This window comes from Argopecten irradians, chromosome 14 (genome assembly GCF_041381155.1).
Source record: "Argopecten irradians isolate NY chromosome 14, Ai_NY, whole genome shotgun sequence".
NCBI classification, from domain to species: domain Eukaryota; kingdom Metazoa; phylum Mollusca; class Bivalvia; order Pectinida; family Pectinidae; genus Argopecten; species Argopecten irradians.
The window spans coordinates 34,637,637-34,651,531 of NC_091147.1; the positions used below are offsets into that span (position 1 = coordinate 34,637,637).

Consider the following 13,895-nt stretch of genomic DNA (forward strand, 5'->3'; position numbering starts at 1 on the left):
CTTACGATATTTATGGCATGCCTAGAAGGACCAGTTATGAGATATAATGATGTTTCAAAGTCGAGTTACACTATCGCGACTGATTATCATATACCTCTTCTAGCTGAAATAATTATCTCGGCAAAGTTACTCGACCAAAAATAACACAATGGCAAAAATACGCCACCACAAATATAATATCAAATGCCTAAATGCAAAATATCGTATACCTTATTGTTTTCGCGGGGATGGAATTTTCTCGATAATTATGATCGCAAAAATTTGATACGCGTTAATAACCAATTTAACAATTCAGTCTAAGAGAGCATTACCATTTCGGATGTGGGTACAGCGTGCATATTGTACATGCTTAATCGTATTGCTATACCATATGGATCTTCAAATACAAAATACTTGACAATGACACGTAATTTCTCAAAAATTTTGTTACATATTTCATATGGAATGTAGAACAATACATTTATGCCGTATCTTACCTCGTTGTTGTGTAAAAGAATTAGCCCAACTTAATTGTGTCTTTAAGAAGTGTTGATCTGAAATTTTTTTGATGTTTTCTACATTTTTTCATGTATTTTATCACTCTATTACATTGCTTTTATTAACTCAACCTTTTGGTTCAGTTGCATCTAATTCACATTCCACATGTGGACAATAAAATACATTGTCTTGATAAGTCAAAAACAATCATAGTTTGAATAGAATAATTTTTTATTATATGATTAAAATAAAAAAATAATCAAAAATAAAATTCAATAATTTTACTTGATAAAATCTTATTTATTCCGAAGCAAGTGCTTCTTAAAATGAATGATTATACCTTATAATCAATTAGTAATTTCAAAACATGATTATTTCTGCTGAGTAGACATGTTACCAATAAACAAAATAAAACTAGATACATCGTGCACTAGTTATAAAAACCAGAAAGCTATTACAATGAATACATAAAATAATATATCTCTAGATTAGAGCGAACAAGATTAACATTATCGTGACTGGGAAATGCTGACTGTCTGGTAATGGCAAATGCTGCCGGGACCTCCATAGGGACCTAATTATAATGACTTCAGTAAAACACAACATTCCGTCCGATCGGGTCAGTAGTCTGTGGGGGATTTCAGTGTTTAGACTAATGAATAAACTGTGCATTCTGGGAGCGTTTCAGGCTAAATCCAATGATAAACCATCATAACTCTTTTGTTTTTGATGTCTGTTTAACCGACCAAATTTCCCTAATAATCAGACAATTGATTCTGATTTATGGTTGCCCGATACACGGACTATTGTTTATCTGGTGTCGGAATGACCGGCAAAATTCACGAATGGTTGACCGACCAATGTTTAATACTCAGACATTGATTCTGATATCTGGCTGACCGACCCTAATACTCCGACATTAATTCTGATATCTGGCTGAACGACCGAATTCCCTAATACTAAAATAATTGACTCTGGTATCTAGTTATCAGACTCCATTCCCTAATACTAAGACAATGATTTTCATGTCAAGCTGACGGACCAAATTCGCATATATTCAGACAATTTTTCTGATGACAAGTTGACCAACCAAATTATCTAATACTCAAACAATTGGTTCTAATGACAAGCTGACCAACCGAATTCTCTATTACTCAAATCATTGTTTCTGATGTCCAGCTGATACTCAGAAAATTGTTTCTAATATATATGGTTGACCGACCAAACTCCCTAATACTCGGATAATCGATTCTGATGTCCAGTTCATCGACCAAATTTCCTAATACTCGGACAATTGCTTAAGGTTCTAATCACTTTATAACGATAGGAAAAAAGGTTTTCAGATTTTTACCTTAATGCAATGATTGTGGTTTGTGTTTTATTAGATGAACGCCCTATTAACAGCCAGGGTCATGTAAGGACGTGTCAGGTTTGTCGGTGTAGGAAAGCAGAAGTACCCGGGGAAAAACCACCGACCAGCGGTCAGTACCTGACAACTGTCCCTCATGGGATTCGAACCCGTATCCCAGAGGTAGAGGGCTTGTTGTAATATGTCGGGACATCTTAACCAATCGACCACCGCGGCCCCTTAAATGCAATGATCATAGATAAGTGGTATATCAACCGGTACTTAAAGCGAAGGTTTAAAAATTGTGAAACAATGCATGTTAAGTGGCAAATAGTTTACGAGCATATTGGAAAAGGTTACTTTTTATTTTCACTTAAATGCAAAGAATATATAGCTTAGAGGCTGTTCATTTCTTTTCTTCCTTGATAATAAGGTCTATCATTATAGAACAATGCATTTTAAGTAGCTGACATTCCGATTCGTTTGCAAAGAATATTCTTTGGGGATTTTATAGTGTTAATAATAATCCTGCGTCAAAATCCCCTTTAATAATATTCTAAAGGACAAATCACCATGGCAATATAAGACGTGTGACATTCATGACTGGTAAATCAGCCTTCATCTACACTGAATGGAACGAATCTACAGAGAACAACCAACTAAATAATATTACATAAACTACAGTGTTTGTGAAAGCTTTGTATTGTATTATTAAAACAATGGAATATTAGTTAGCTATTGTGTTCTTTAATGAAAGTCTAGGTTCTCATATAACACGAGAGAGAGAAAAATTTGGGTCCTTCAGCTCAAACTCCAACCAGGGTAGTCATGTTAAAATCAGGCGCATTTTGCACTAAAAAATACTGAAATTGTAATGTTTTTACCTATTCAAAATTGATATTTTGAACCTAAATCTCGATTTGAATTTCCAAATTCATATCATAGTTATCAAGGAATAATTACCTGCCAGTAATAAAATTTAATAAAATTGTATCCTGGGCTCAATCTTGTATTCACAGGGGCCATTTCGAAGGGTTTTTTTTCATTTTTTTTTTTCATTTAGTTAATTTCCCCTACAAAATCTGTATTAGATCAAACATTAAAATGTTCCACCGCCGACTGAACATAAACGACACTAATCACTTTAACTATAATTGGTGTTTACAAATGTAAATATATGCCTAATGAACACTAATAAATAACATTCGAGAACTTGGTTTGCTTTTAGTTGATGCGAAATCAGTATTTCATTCCATATACGACAGACTACCGTGGACTTTTTCGATACGCAATTAATTCTTGAAAATAAGAAGCTCTTATTAAGAACTTTTCAAAGGTGGTAGTGGTGCAAATGAAAGATGCTCCACCGCCAACAGATAGTAAATGATATTAATAATTGGGCCACTAATTGGTTTTTAATCGTGTATATATATATATGTCTAATTAATACACAAATAATATAAAATAAATTATTTTGCCTTTGGTGCATGCGCAATCAAAACTCCATTCCATATAGGATATAGTGAAACAGATTTTGTTCGGGCTGCAATTAATTATGTTTTATATTTTAAATTTAAATAGAATTAGAAACTCAAACTTTTGTGGTTGAAAATGGACCCCCGTTGAAAACTGACCACGGGTAATTTTTCTACGTTGAAAAATGACCTCAAATGCCGGTGAAAGTTGAACTTTAAGCGCACTTTTTACACCGACCCGTTGAAAATGGACCCCGTTGAAAATTGACGCCATAAGAACTCATTTATCATTACGTACTAGATGTCGACAAGCAATCCCCAATGACTAGCTCCAAACGACTCAAAATTTAAAGGCTTTAAGGGTTAGTTGTGATGTAACGTCAGAATTCGAGGTTGGTGTAATAAAATGTCTACATCATTTTAGCGTTTTGCAACATCTGTCGTCCTCAAAATACATCTAAAATAGATTTTTGCAATAAATGTGCGTTCGTTTCATGCGAGATTTTGTTAAAAGTCTCACCTTTGAATTTTTGAACGTTTCGCAGACCATACTCTCAAACATTAAAACCTCACAATAAAAAATTTAATTCGTTTGCATCCTAATGAAACTGCGGTCATTATTTGACTTGTAAATGTTGACAAAATATTCTTAATAATGTACATTTTAGGGAAAAACTTCAACAGGTTGGGAAACTATTTCATTCTCAAAATTGCTATGCCATTATATTACTAGTGGTAATTGTAGATGCTACAACCGGATATTACTTCACAATCACAATACACATAGATTCTTTTTTTAAAGTGATATATGCTGTAATTTTCATAATCACGAATCTAGAAGAGTTTTTGATATTCTATTTACAGCCAAAAATTGCCACTATTTTGAACATTACAATTCTTACAAGGCATAGATTTTAATTTTTCATGTAAGAATCAGAGCTGAAAATTATTGTTTAAGCACTTATGGCAAATGTTATTCTATTTACATCTAGAGTGTAGTGAAATGAGTACATACGGTCAGACCATGAAGCTGTGGTCTGCAATTCCTCATTTAACATCATGACAATGTAATAAGTAATTGTTACTGCAGGTATATTTCCATCTTAACATACATAAGGCATAAAGCGATTCATTCATCAAACCTGAAGATTTCTATATATTACTGAAGAAAAAAAATGACATGTCAAAATTTTCGCCCAGTTACGGCACATATTATTTTAACCTTGGCACAATGCATGCAGTATACACTTAAACATGTTCAACTCTGCCAATGCGATTTATGACACAACATATCACTAGACTTAACGGATGCTTAAAAGAGACAACAGTCGTTTAAACAGACTAACAGCAAACGATGAAGCAAACAAAAAAGTGTATGAAAACGTTCAAAACCAACAACGTAGAAACAATTTTAAATGCGAGATGATTATCAATATTGTTTTGAAAGGATCTTTAATTATTGAATGCCTGTCACACTTCCACAAGCTAATCTCTCTCACTTTTAGTTAAAACCGGGATACAAGTTAAGATAACACATAAAGTAATTTAAAGACAAATTCCCATAAGACACAGTTACTCGCTATTTTCTCGAATTCCAATGTTTTATAGAAATGAATTATTTGTAAAGTGTGAATGTTTTCCATGGAGACCAACGGTTCTCGTTGATTTAATGTTAGCGAAATTACAGTAATTTTCGACTTTATTTCTAGAGGCATCTTACGAATCTAATATTGGAAAGTGGTAAGGGAAAAAGATAAGTAAGTAAGGCCGATAAGTGATGATTGCAAAAGTGAGTCATTTAAGGTGTAAGCCGAAGGAATACTTTCTTAGCGAGTGGGTGACGTAGTTCGTGATGAGGTTAGCAAAACTAAAAAAAGTTCTTAAACATCGTAAAAGTGAATATGAAATGAACACTTTATATATCTGATATTAGTGGGAACTGTAAAAACAAGATCACGAGAGAACAACTTTTATACACTGACCAGATTATGTTAAAATTGGCTTTTTGACATCTTGAGAAAGTGATCTTAATAAGCAGGTGATCCTTCTACAGAGGTTGTCGCTAAGGCAGGTTTGACTGTATATCTTATAAACACATACACTTTGTATGAATGAAAGAGATAGCAGACCTTCATAAACCCTCTCAATAGCCAGTCATAATTGACATTTATAGCTTTTTATAGTTTTTTTTCCATTTAGTTCGCTGTTCTCCACCATTGTATTTATCATTTCTTGGCTGTGAGGGATTGAACAAGACTGTGTTGATTATGACGTCCATTTTATTATCCATCTCCCACCTCACCCATAACAAAAACAATTGGATAGAAGTATCCGGATCCGATACAAACTTATAAAAATACCCATACCGTACATGTCATAGCTAGATATCTCATGACCAATATATCATATTTCTCTCGTACCTACACCTGTCATACTGGCTGGTCTAGGGTAATACACTTATGTCGCATGAAGCTATATTACTCGTCACAGCGACAACAAAATTACTATTTTTCGGTACAATTTGAACATTTTTTCAGAAACTAGACTAGATATACTTTAAAAGATACAACGGAATTTACGTTGAAAATATCACGCAATTTTCATGTATGCAGTCACTTTTTTCGAATTTATTTCAAAATGGCGGAAAATCATAGTAGTAAAATTGCAATAAAACGTGGAGGTATCAGAGAAAAATACTTTTTCATACTTGGATATGAAGGTTAGGGATATTCTACCCTCGGTATCACAAAGGGTTCGAAAAACCCCGGCAAGCCTCGGGTTTTACAACATTTTGTGACCCTCGGGTAGAATATCCTTATCCTTTATATTCACATTTAAAAGAGTCTTATAATATTGCACCACGTATATAACAGTTAGGTGACCTTCCCTCATATACCTCAAATGAAGTATTCATAGAACTGGTAAAATAAGCAGTTTTAATTTTATATATAATACATGCGAACATCGCATAACACGAAAGGAAATATCTGTCTATCTCTTTCTCCCTCTCTCCCTAAAAAAACAACTGTATTTGTTATATTTTCTGGTGTAATCACTGTATTTACATTTTCACTGCATTCCTTCTATGTTACCTTACCAAGCGCAGTTTGCATTTATATAGTCTACGAACTACAGCCGCTTATTTTGACGTCACAATTGTCGTGCCAGAGATCACGGAAAATGGCTGTTCCATTCTTGACTATATTCATTATAAATGCAATTTTCCTTGGGATGTAAATATAAGCATTGAGCGTCTTTCAATTGGCACCAATAGTCTATTTGAACGCCAACTGAACAGAGGCAAATTTAGTATGAAGCGCTCTAGCGCTTCATGGTATTCCCTCCGTCCAGGTGGCAACTGAAAAACGTTCAATGCTTAAATGACGTTTGACGTTAATACCAAGAGATTCTTCTGGTATCTTAATATCAGACATGTAACTTGTCACATACAGACACCGAATCGGCAATTGCCAGGTACTGATCGCCTTCTGTGCTTTTTCTCCGAGTATTTCTGCTTTCCTCCGTCAACATAATCGGCACGTCCTTAAATGGTCATATATAGTTGTTAATAGGACGTTATAAAAATAATTTGTTTTCATACTGAATCCATCTCTCTGATTGATAGATTCTTTTTGTTCATATGCTTTGACAAAAAAAAAACGATAATGGCGCAAAAATCCGACGTAATCATGGCGTCACAATAGAGACATTGACGTTGCGTATTGATTTAGAAAAAAAATAATCCATTAGAAATTCAATAGAATCGTACGTTTAAAGGTATTTTATGTTATCAAATAGTCTGAAAATTAATTATATGAATCGATGTAACTATTTTTTAACTTCATCGGGTTATGCGGATTCAAACAGTTTGCAAACACAATTTTTTCAATACCTCTATGAAGTTAAAAAAGAAGCACCAATGCTTAAATAAAATAATAATACTTTGAACTAAAACATAGACAAATTTGTCTGTAATACCATCCCAATCAAGGGTTCAATAGAACGAATAATAATACCCTGTTTCCACTCCGTCCCGTCCATCTGTCAGAAATCATCCGTCCATCGATCAGAGCTACGTCATCGCAACTAGGGTTCAATACAGTGTTTCGTCGGGACTCTAGTAATGACCTACCTAGCCTACCGTGATTGTAACGAAATAGAAAAATAAAAATATTGATGGAGCTATTATGATAATATGAAATGCCAAAGTGTTTTTTATCATTAATTGACTTAAAAGGTATGTTAGTTTTGTAATGTAGGGAAACAGCTACGAATAGTGTATGATATATGTGTTTTGAGTCGTGAGCTAAAAGATAATATAAACCCATTAAAATGTCTAGGAGTCCATGTTCTCTTTATTCCCTAACATCAAGCATATCTAAAATACAAATTATAAATACATATACCAAAATCTATCAAATTCTTATTATACACCTTATTCTGACGTAGCATAAACATCTTTTGAAACATCGCTTTGCCATTCAGATACCACCAAGTAGATTTTGGATGTTGGATTCCAATAAGAAAAGAAATATATTTACACACAAAGTTCGCGACACGGTGAAAAGGAACGCATGATACAAACTATCTCACCTCTTACCACGATCATGGCGAGGGCGCCAACAACAAAACTCCAAACAAGCTGCAGCATATCATTGCAATATCTCCTGCGCCTTACATGGTTGCCTGTCTGTAAAATAGTTTCTATATAAACTCTATTGACAAAATAAATGATCTGTTCTGTCGACCAGTCCCAACAACTGTTAAAATCGACTGTTAAAATCTGCTGTTGGATCATAGTGGCGTCACACTTACAAGACGTGATTTCCATGCATTGTTTTGAGTCAATGGGGTATAACTAAACAGTTATCGACTAGGTTTTCGGGCAACAGATGATTTGTTGGACCCTCACACAAACTGCTGCCCTCGACCTTCTGCCTCGGGCAAGAGATTGTCTTCCGGTCCAATAAATCATCTGTTGCCCTCATCCCCTGTCAACAACTGTATAGTGTTGCCCTAGATCAGAATTGATTATGTTTCTACAGTAATAGAGAAAATAGCGAAAATGGGAGGTCCATATTATAGTGAAATTGACCACTATATATATATAAAAAAGGAATGTTATTTGAATACAAACTAAAGTACAGTTGATTGATTCAAATAAATCGAAAACGGAGCTTTAAATTCGCGATAAAAACCTATTGAGCAGTCGACATGATACGTAGGTCAATACAGCTGGTATACATGTACTATGTCCTGATAAGTTGATGACTGGTTTGAGACTATGAATCTATCCCCACATACAGATATAGCCCTGGGTCTGTTGATCCCATCCTTTGACGTCAGCAGTTCTCTGATCCGTGTCCCGTATGGAGACATCTGTACCACGTTGTTCGACCCTTGACCACAGACGTACAGATTCCCGTCACGGTCTGTGTCTATACCCAATGCATTCATGACCATTCCAACACGCGAAACACAAGTCTGCTTATTGGTTGATAGTTTGCTTATTGAGACATCACCCACTGCTGAGTTTATGAGACTGGCGAATACGTGTCCTCTATCTGGACTAGACGCAAGATAAGCACTTGTACCTGGTAAGATGTAAATACGTTCGGCCTTACCGTCCTGATCTACTTTATAAATGTTGCTTTTTGAACTTATCACCCAGTTTCCATCTTTAATCGCTATGCCATAACACTCAGTAAAACTATGTACTTTTATAACATTGGACAGCGTCAGCACGTCGTCCTGTACTTTGACGACATGTATACCGGGTTGCCCAACAGATACAGCGACCGCCACTGTGACGTCATCCAATAGAAATACGTCACGCGGGTATCCTTCAATTTTTAGGTCATTCAAACATTGTCCTTCGAAAGAAAATAGTTTTAGTTTGCAGTTCTGAAAGTCACTGATGATCATACTCCCATTTGCCATTAGCAAAACGCCACGTACATCGCATTTTCCCTGATCAGAAGGAATCTGAATTGTACATTGTTTGACTTTCCGTGCGCAGCGATCAGAAAGCAGGTCCTGGTTTTGTAAATATCCAACCTCATCAGGAATGTTGCACGATTGTTTTTCAATAAAGATTCTTCCCATGGACAATGGACTAGTCTGGTCAAATGTAACAAGGTTAGAGTTAATATCATGTTTTATAGTGACCGACTTGGAGGCGGATATGTCGTCAATCAGGTCGTTACAGGCTCGGAGCTCTGTCTGACCGCGATGGAACAGTTGTATCATCTCGATATGATCCTCTCTCTGAACAGCTGTCGTTGACGCTTCTGTTGTATTCTCAATGGAAATCTTTAGTCTGCTACACCTTTGTCTGGTACCATTAACCTTCTCTTTCTCAGCTTTGTGTTTCGATATCATTTCTTGAGTTATCTCCTCTTCCTTCTTGTCGAGATGGGTGTTGATTCTCTGTCGTAGGTCCGAAATACTCTTCAAACCATCATCTTGGTTCTGTTCCATGAACTCGTCTCGATCATCAAAAGCTTTCACCATTAGCTCTAAAGATTTAACTGCCATTCCGAGAGACTTTTTCATCTCGTATAGACTGGAGTGTTCCGTCTGTTTTTCACAGAATTCTTTCACAGTCGTCACTACGTCACAGCGTCGGTGTTCTATGATAATGCATGTATTACACCTGATCATCATATGATCCCTGCAATACCATTCCATCTTCTCGTTGTGTGTGACACATATCTTTGATGAAGGTTTCTTCAGTGTCGTGCCATCGACGGTTACGATATCACAAATTTCGTGGAAAAAATCATGTGCGTTTGTCTTACACGATTTGCAAAACAAAGTTCCATCCTGTTTACACAAATACGAAGCGGGCGTTTCGATGTTTTTTGTCTTTTTACATAAGCCACAAAACGGACGTATATTTGACATTGTCTCTGTGACGTTCACATCCTGAACGAGGTCGTTGGATGAAAACTGTCGTGCCCAAGATTCCTTACTTTCAGAGGGATCGACAGGTGATGTGATCGTCCTACAAACAGGACAGGGGAAAGAGGTGGCGGCCGCCATCTCACCTGATAAGTCTTTGACGATGTAGGTGCCGAGACATTTCTCACAGAAAGAATGTAAACAAGGAAGAGACTTCGGTTGTAGCATCTGCTCCAGACATATAGGACAGTCGAGCAGACGACTGGGTGACGTAGTGGTTTTGCCATTGACTGGTTTATGTTCCGGTAGAAGTCCGCCTTCCGCCATCTTGTTTCTGAGAGTGAATCTGAAAAACAAAGCGCAGTTTGACAGTGATCGTTTCATCATTTTTACTTTATAGGACATATACACTTAGTTTTTATAACGCATCAAATAATGAACGAATTAATAGGGAATGGATTTCTCCAACATTAGTTGTTAACCATATATTGAGAGAGTCATATAATCTTAATCATACTATGCAGCAAACTTACTCATGTTCCGTACGTTTGTATCAAATTGATGTTAATGTATGATCCTCATAACGATTTTTTTCAAATATTTCGTACATCCGTTTTTCCTCAGTTGATATCATTTAGGAATTTTGCCAATTTGCTGTTTTTATCACATGATTTCGAATATGTAGAAAATAATTACAGTTATTACTTATTAATATATTATCTTGGAATATCGCCAAAATAAAAAAATATATATTACACTGTTGATATTCATATTTGAGCAGCTGATATTTCATTGTTGTTTTCAAAATAATGACTTTGTAAAATTTTCAGTTTGCGTCATATATGAAGTGGTCTTAAAACTTGCAAGTGAAAGAATTGAAAAATTCAGGAAACGGATACTTTAAAAGTTATGGGAATCGTTAATTTAACAAGTGGCCCAAAGGCCTTAACGGCCATCTGACTACATTGGCAGTAGTTATAATTTAATGAAATATATTGTGTCATTGCCGCCATTTCTTCGATTTGGGATCAACCAGAAATGTAACAACACTTTGTCAAGATCATAACAGGATCATTTCAGGCAGGATTCAGCCAAATCGCACTGGTAGAACTTAAAAAGAAGTTCAAAATGTGTTTTCAAGATGAAGGCTGTGGCGGCTATCTTGGATTTCGGATCGACCCGAAAATAACAAAACTTGGTCGGGGCCATGTCAGGATCATTTCATGCAAGTCTCGAGAAGAAGTTCGAAATGTGTTTTCAAGATGGCGGCTGTGGCGGCCATCTTAGATTTCGGATTGACCCGTAAAATAACATCAATTTTATCGGAACCATTTCAGGATCATTTCATGAAAGTTTTAACTAAATCGCAGTGGCAGAACTTGAAAAGAAGTTCAAAATGTGTTTTCAACATGGCCGCTGTGGCGGCCATCTTGAATATCGGATCGACCCGAAAAATAACAACACTTTGTCGAGATCATGACAGGATCATTTCATGCAAGTTTCAGCTAAATCGCACTGGTAGAACTTGAGAAGAAATTCAAAATGTGTTTTCAAGATGGCGGCTGTGGAGGCCATCTTGGATTTCGGATCGACCCGAAAAATAACAACACTTTATCGGGACCATGTCAGGATCATTTCATATAAGTTAGAGCCAAATTTCACTGGTAGAACTGGAGAAGTTCAAAATGTGTTTTCAAGATGACGGCTGTGGCGGCCATCTTGGATTTCGGATTGACTTGAAAAAAGTCGTTCGGGTCAGATGACCTAAAAAATGATTTACTATTTGCCGTTCATGTACAGGTTAAAGGGATTTACAGGTAGTAGGGTCTAAATACTAATACTAAATTTACATATTATAGAATAATCTTCCCTTGCAGGTAAGTATTGATCGTGACGTCATGTGTTTGCGAGCGTAACGTCATACTTTTCGGACAAAACGACGTAAATTGCGCCCATAAAATAATGACGTCGCAATGGATACATAGCTGTACGGGAGCTAACTCTGTAATATGCATGCGAGAACTTCAGTTATTTTTGTCGCTAGAAGAGATTTTAGTGACGAACTTCACCTGATCCACTTAACCAATATACAATGTATGTGGTTGAGCATTAACGAATGTATTAATTTCATACTGGTTATATGACGTTGAATACAAGTTTAGATAGGTGAATATATGTGACGGTTTCGCAGAATATTGCCAAGGTTCTTTCACTTTCGATATTGGAAGCATACAATGCATTTTCGATCTTTTGATATGTGAAGCATATATACACTGTAGTTTACCAGAAGAATATAAAATATAAATGTTTAATATAAGGTTTCAAGAAGACCATCATTAAAATATACCGGTACAGACAGGGTATTTTTTTAGATATCTTATTTTAGATAGTGGCCTATTGATATATGGTGAATATAGGCCTAGTTGTTAGTTTAAGATATATTTTGGTATCACATTGATATAATATTGAGAGTTCTCTTTGAAAAGACAAAATGATAAAACTTACCAGTATTTACCAACGATTGAACAACTCTAGAATGACAAAATGCCAGCAGCGAGGACATCAATTTAGTTCCTGAGAGTGAAGTGTATTATAAACTAACTAGACGGGTCCCGAAAACGGAGACGGATAAAGTCGGATTTCTGGCTCGAACAACAGTGTTTATATGTTATGCTGCCTGTTAAAGGTCCACTACCTTTCCGAAGCAGCTTTTAATCGTTATAAATTTATCGATAAGGTTACAATACCAAACAAATGCAAGTTTTCCTGTGTACGACGGCAAACATAATACGACCCGCGTTATAAATAACATTTAATTTATTTCAATTAAGGGATTTAGTAGGTGATGATAAGTATAATATCAATGTTATGTTATTAACGTCTAGACTCCACAAAATTATCAATCTCGTTTTACATTGCCACTTTAAAAATCAAAATTTTCTTAGTGTTATTATTGTTTTTAAGACATTTTTGATTTTTTGTTTCGAAAAGTAGTGGACCTTTAAATTGAAATTACAATTTATGTACAAAAACATTCGTATCTATTAACAAAGGCCCACTACCTTTCCGAAACGGCTTTCCCATTCCCATTCAATAATCAAAAGTTGTTTCAGAAAGGTAGTGGGCCTTTAAACTAAACTAAACGAACATCTGCAACAGTAACAGGCAATGAAAATGAATGACATTGTTTATAACTTGTATGTGTTTGTACTTTTAGCGAACTAGGCTTTTTCTCATTCAAAACCCTCCAATAGGCATTACAAACGCATCATGTGACATTCGAGTTCAAATTACGCTTGGGAGTAATAACAAAATTGCCTGTGATCTTCAAGCGTTGTCGAGATTTGATTAGGGTCGTCGATGGCCTGTTGTGCAGCGCCACAGGGCGACACCAATCTTGTATAAAGTATATGTCGTTTGGTTTCTAGGACTTGCATGACTTGCCTGCAACACTTTGTATTATAAGACAGGATATAACTCACATCTCATTACTTGCCCAGTCCATCATTTCGGTCTTTCTTGTCAGACCTAGCTGGTGACAATTCCCCAAAGTCACGGCCTCTGTATTGATTGATGAATGACGCCAGAAAATAATTCTAAGCCATAAGCATAATATAGATCACTACTACTGAGTTATCATATTATTGTTTCATATAATCTTCCAATTCTGTGGGTAAACCACTCGCCTTTCA

The 13,895-nt window shown here is 35.7% G+C and overlaps 1 protein-coding gene across 1 annotated transcript; it reads right to left on the minus strand.

The window, feature by feature from the left end:
- Nucleotides 1–7,627: 7,627 nt before the first annotated feature.
- Nucleotides 7,628–12,832, minus strand: LOC138307468 (uncharacterized). Its single transcript, XM_069248236.1, has 2 exons — nt 12,709–12,832; nt 7,628–10,549 (listed from the first exon to the last, which is right to left on the minus strand). The coding sequence occupies exon 2, from the start codon at nt 10,528–10,530 to the stop codon at nt 8,527–8,529; it is 2,004 nt and encodes a 667-aa protein (XP_069104337.1). The 5' UTR covers nt 10,531–10,549; nt 12,709–12,832; the 3' UTR covers nt 7,628–8,526.
- Between the last annotated feature and the right edge of the window lie 1,063 nt (nt 12,833–13,895).

Bases quoted from the DNA above. Each gene is read 5' to 3' on its own strand.
- LOC138307468 (XM_069248236.1), bottom strand. From the start codon at position 10,530: ATGGCGGAAGGCGGACTTCTACCGGAACATAAACCAGTCAATGGCAAA.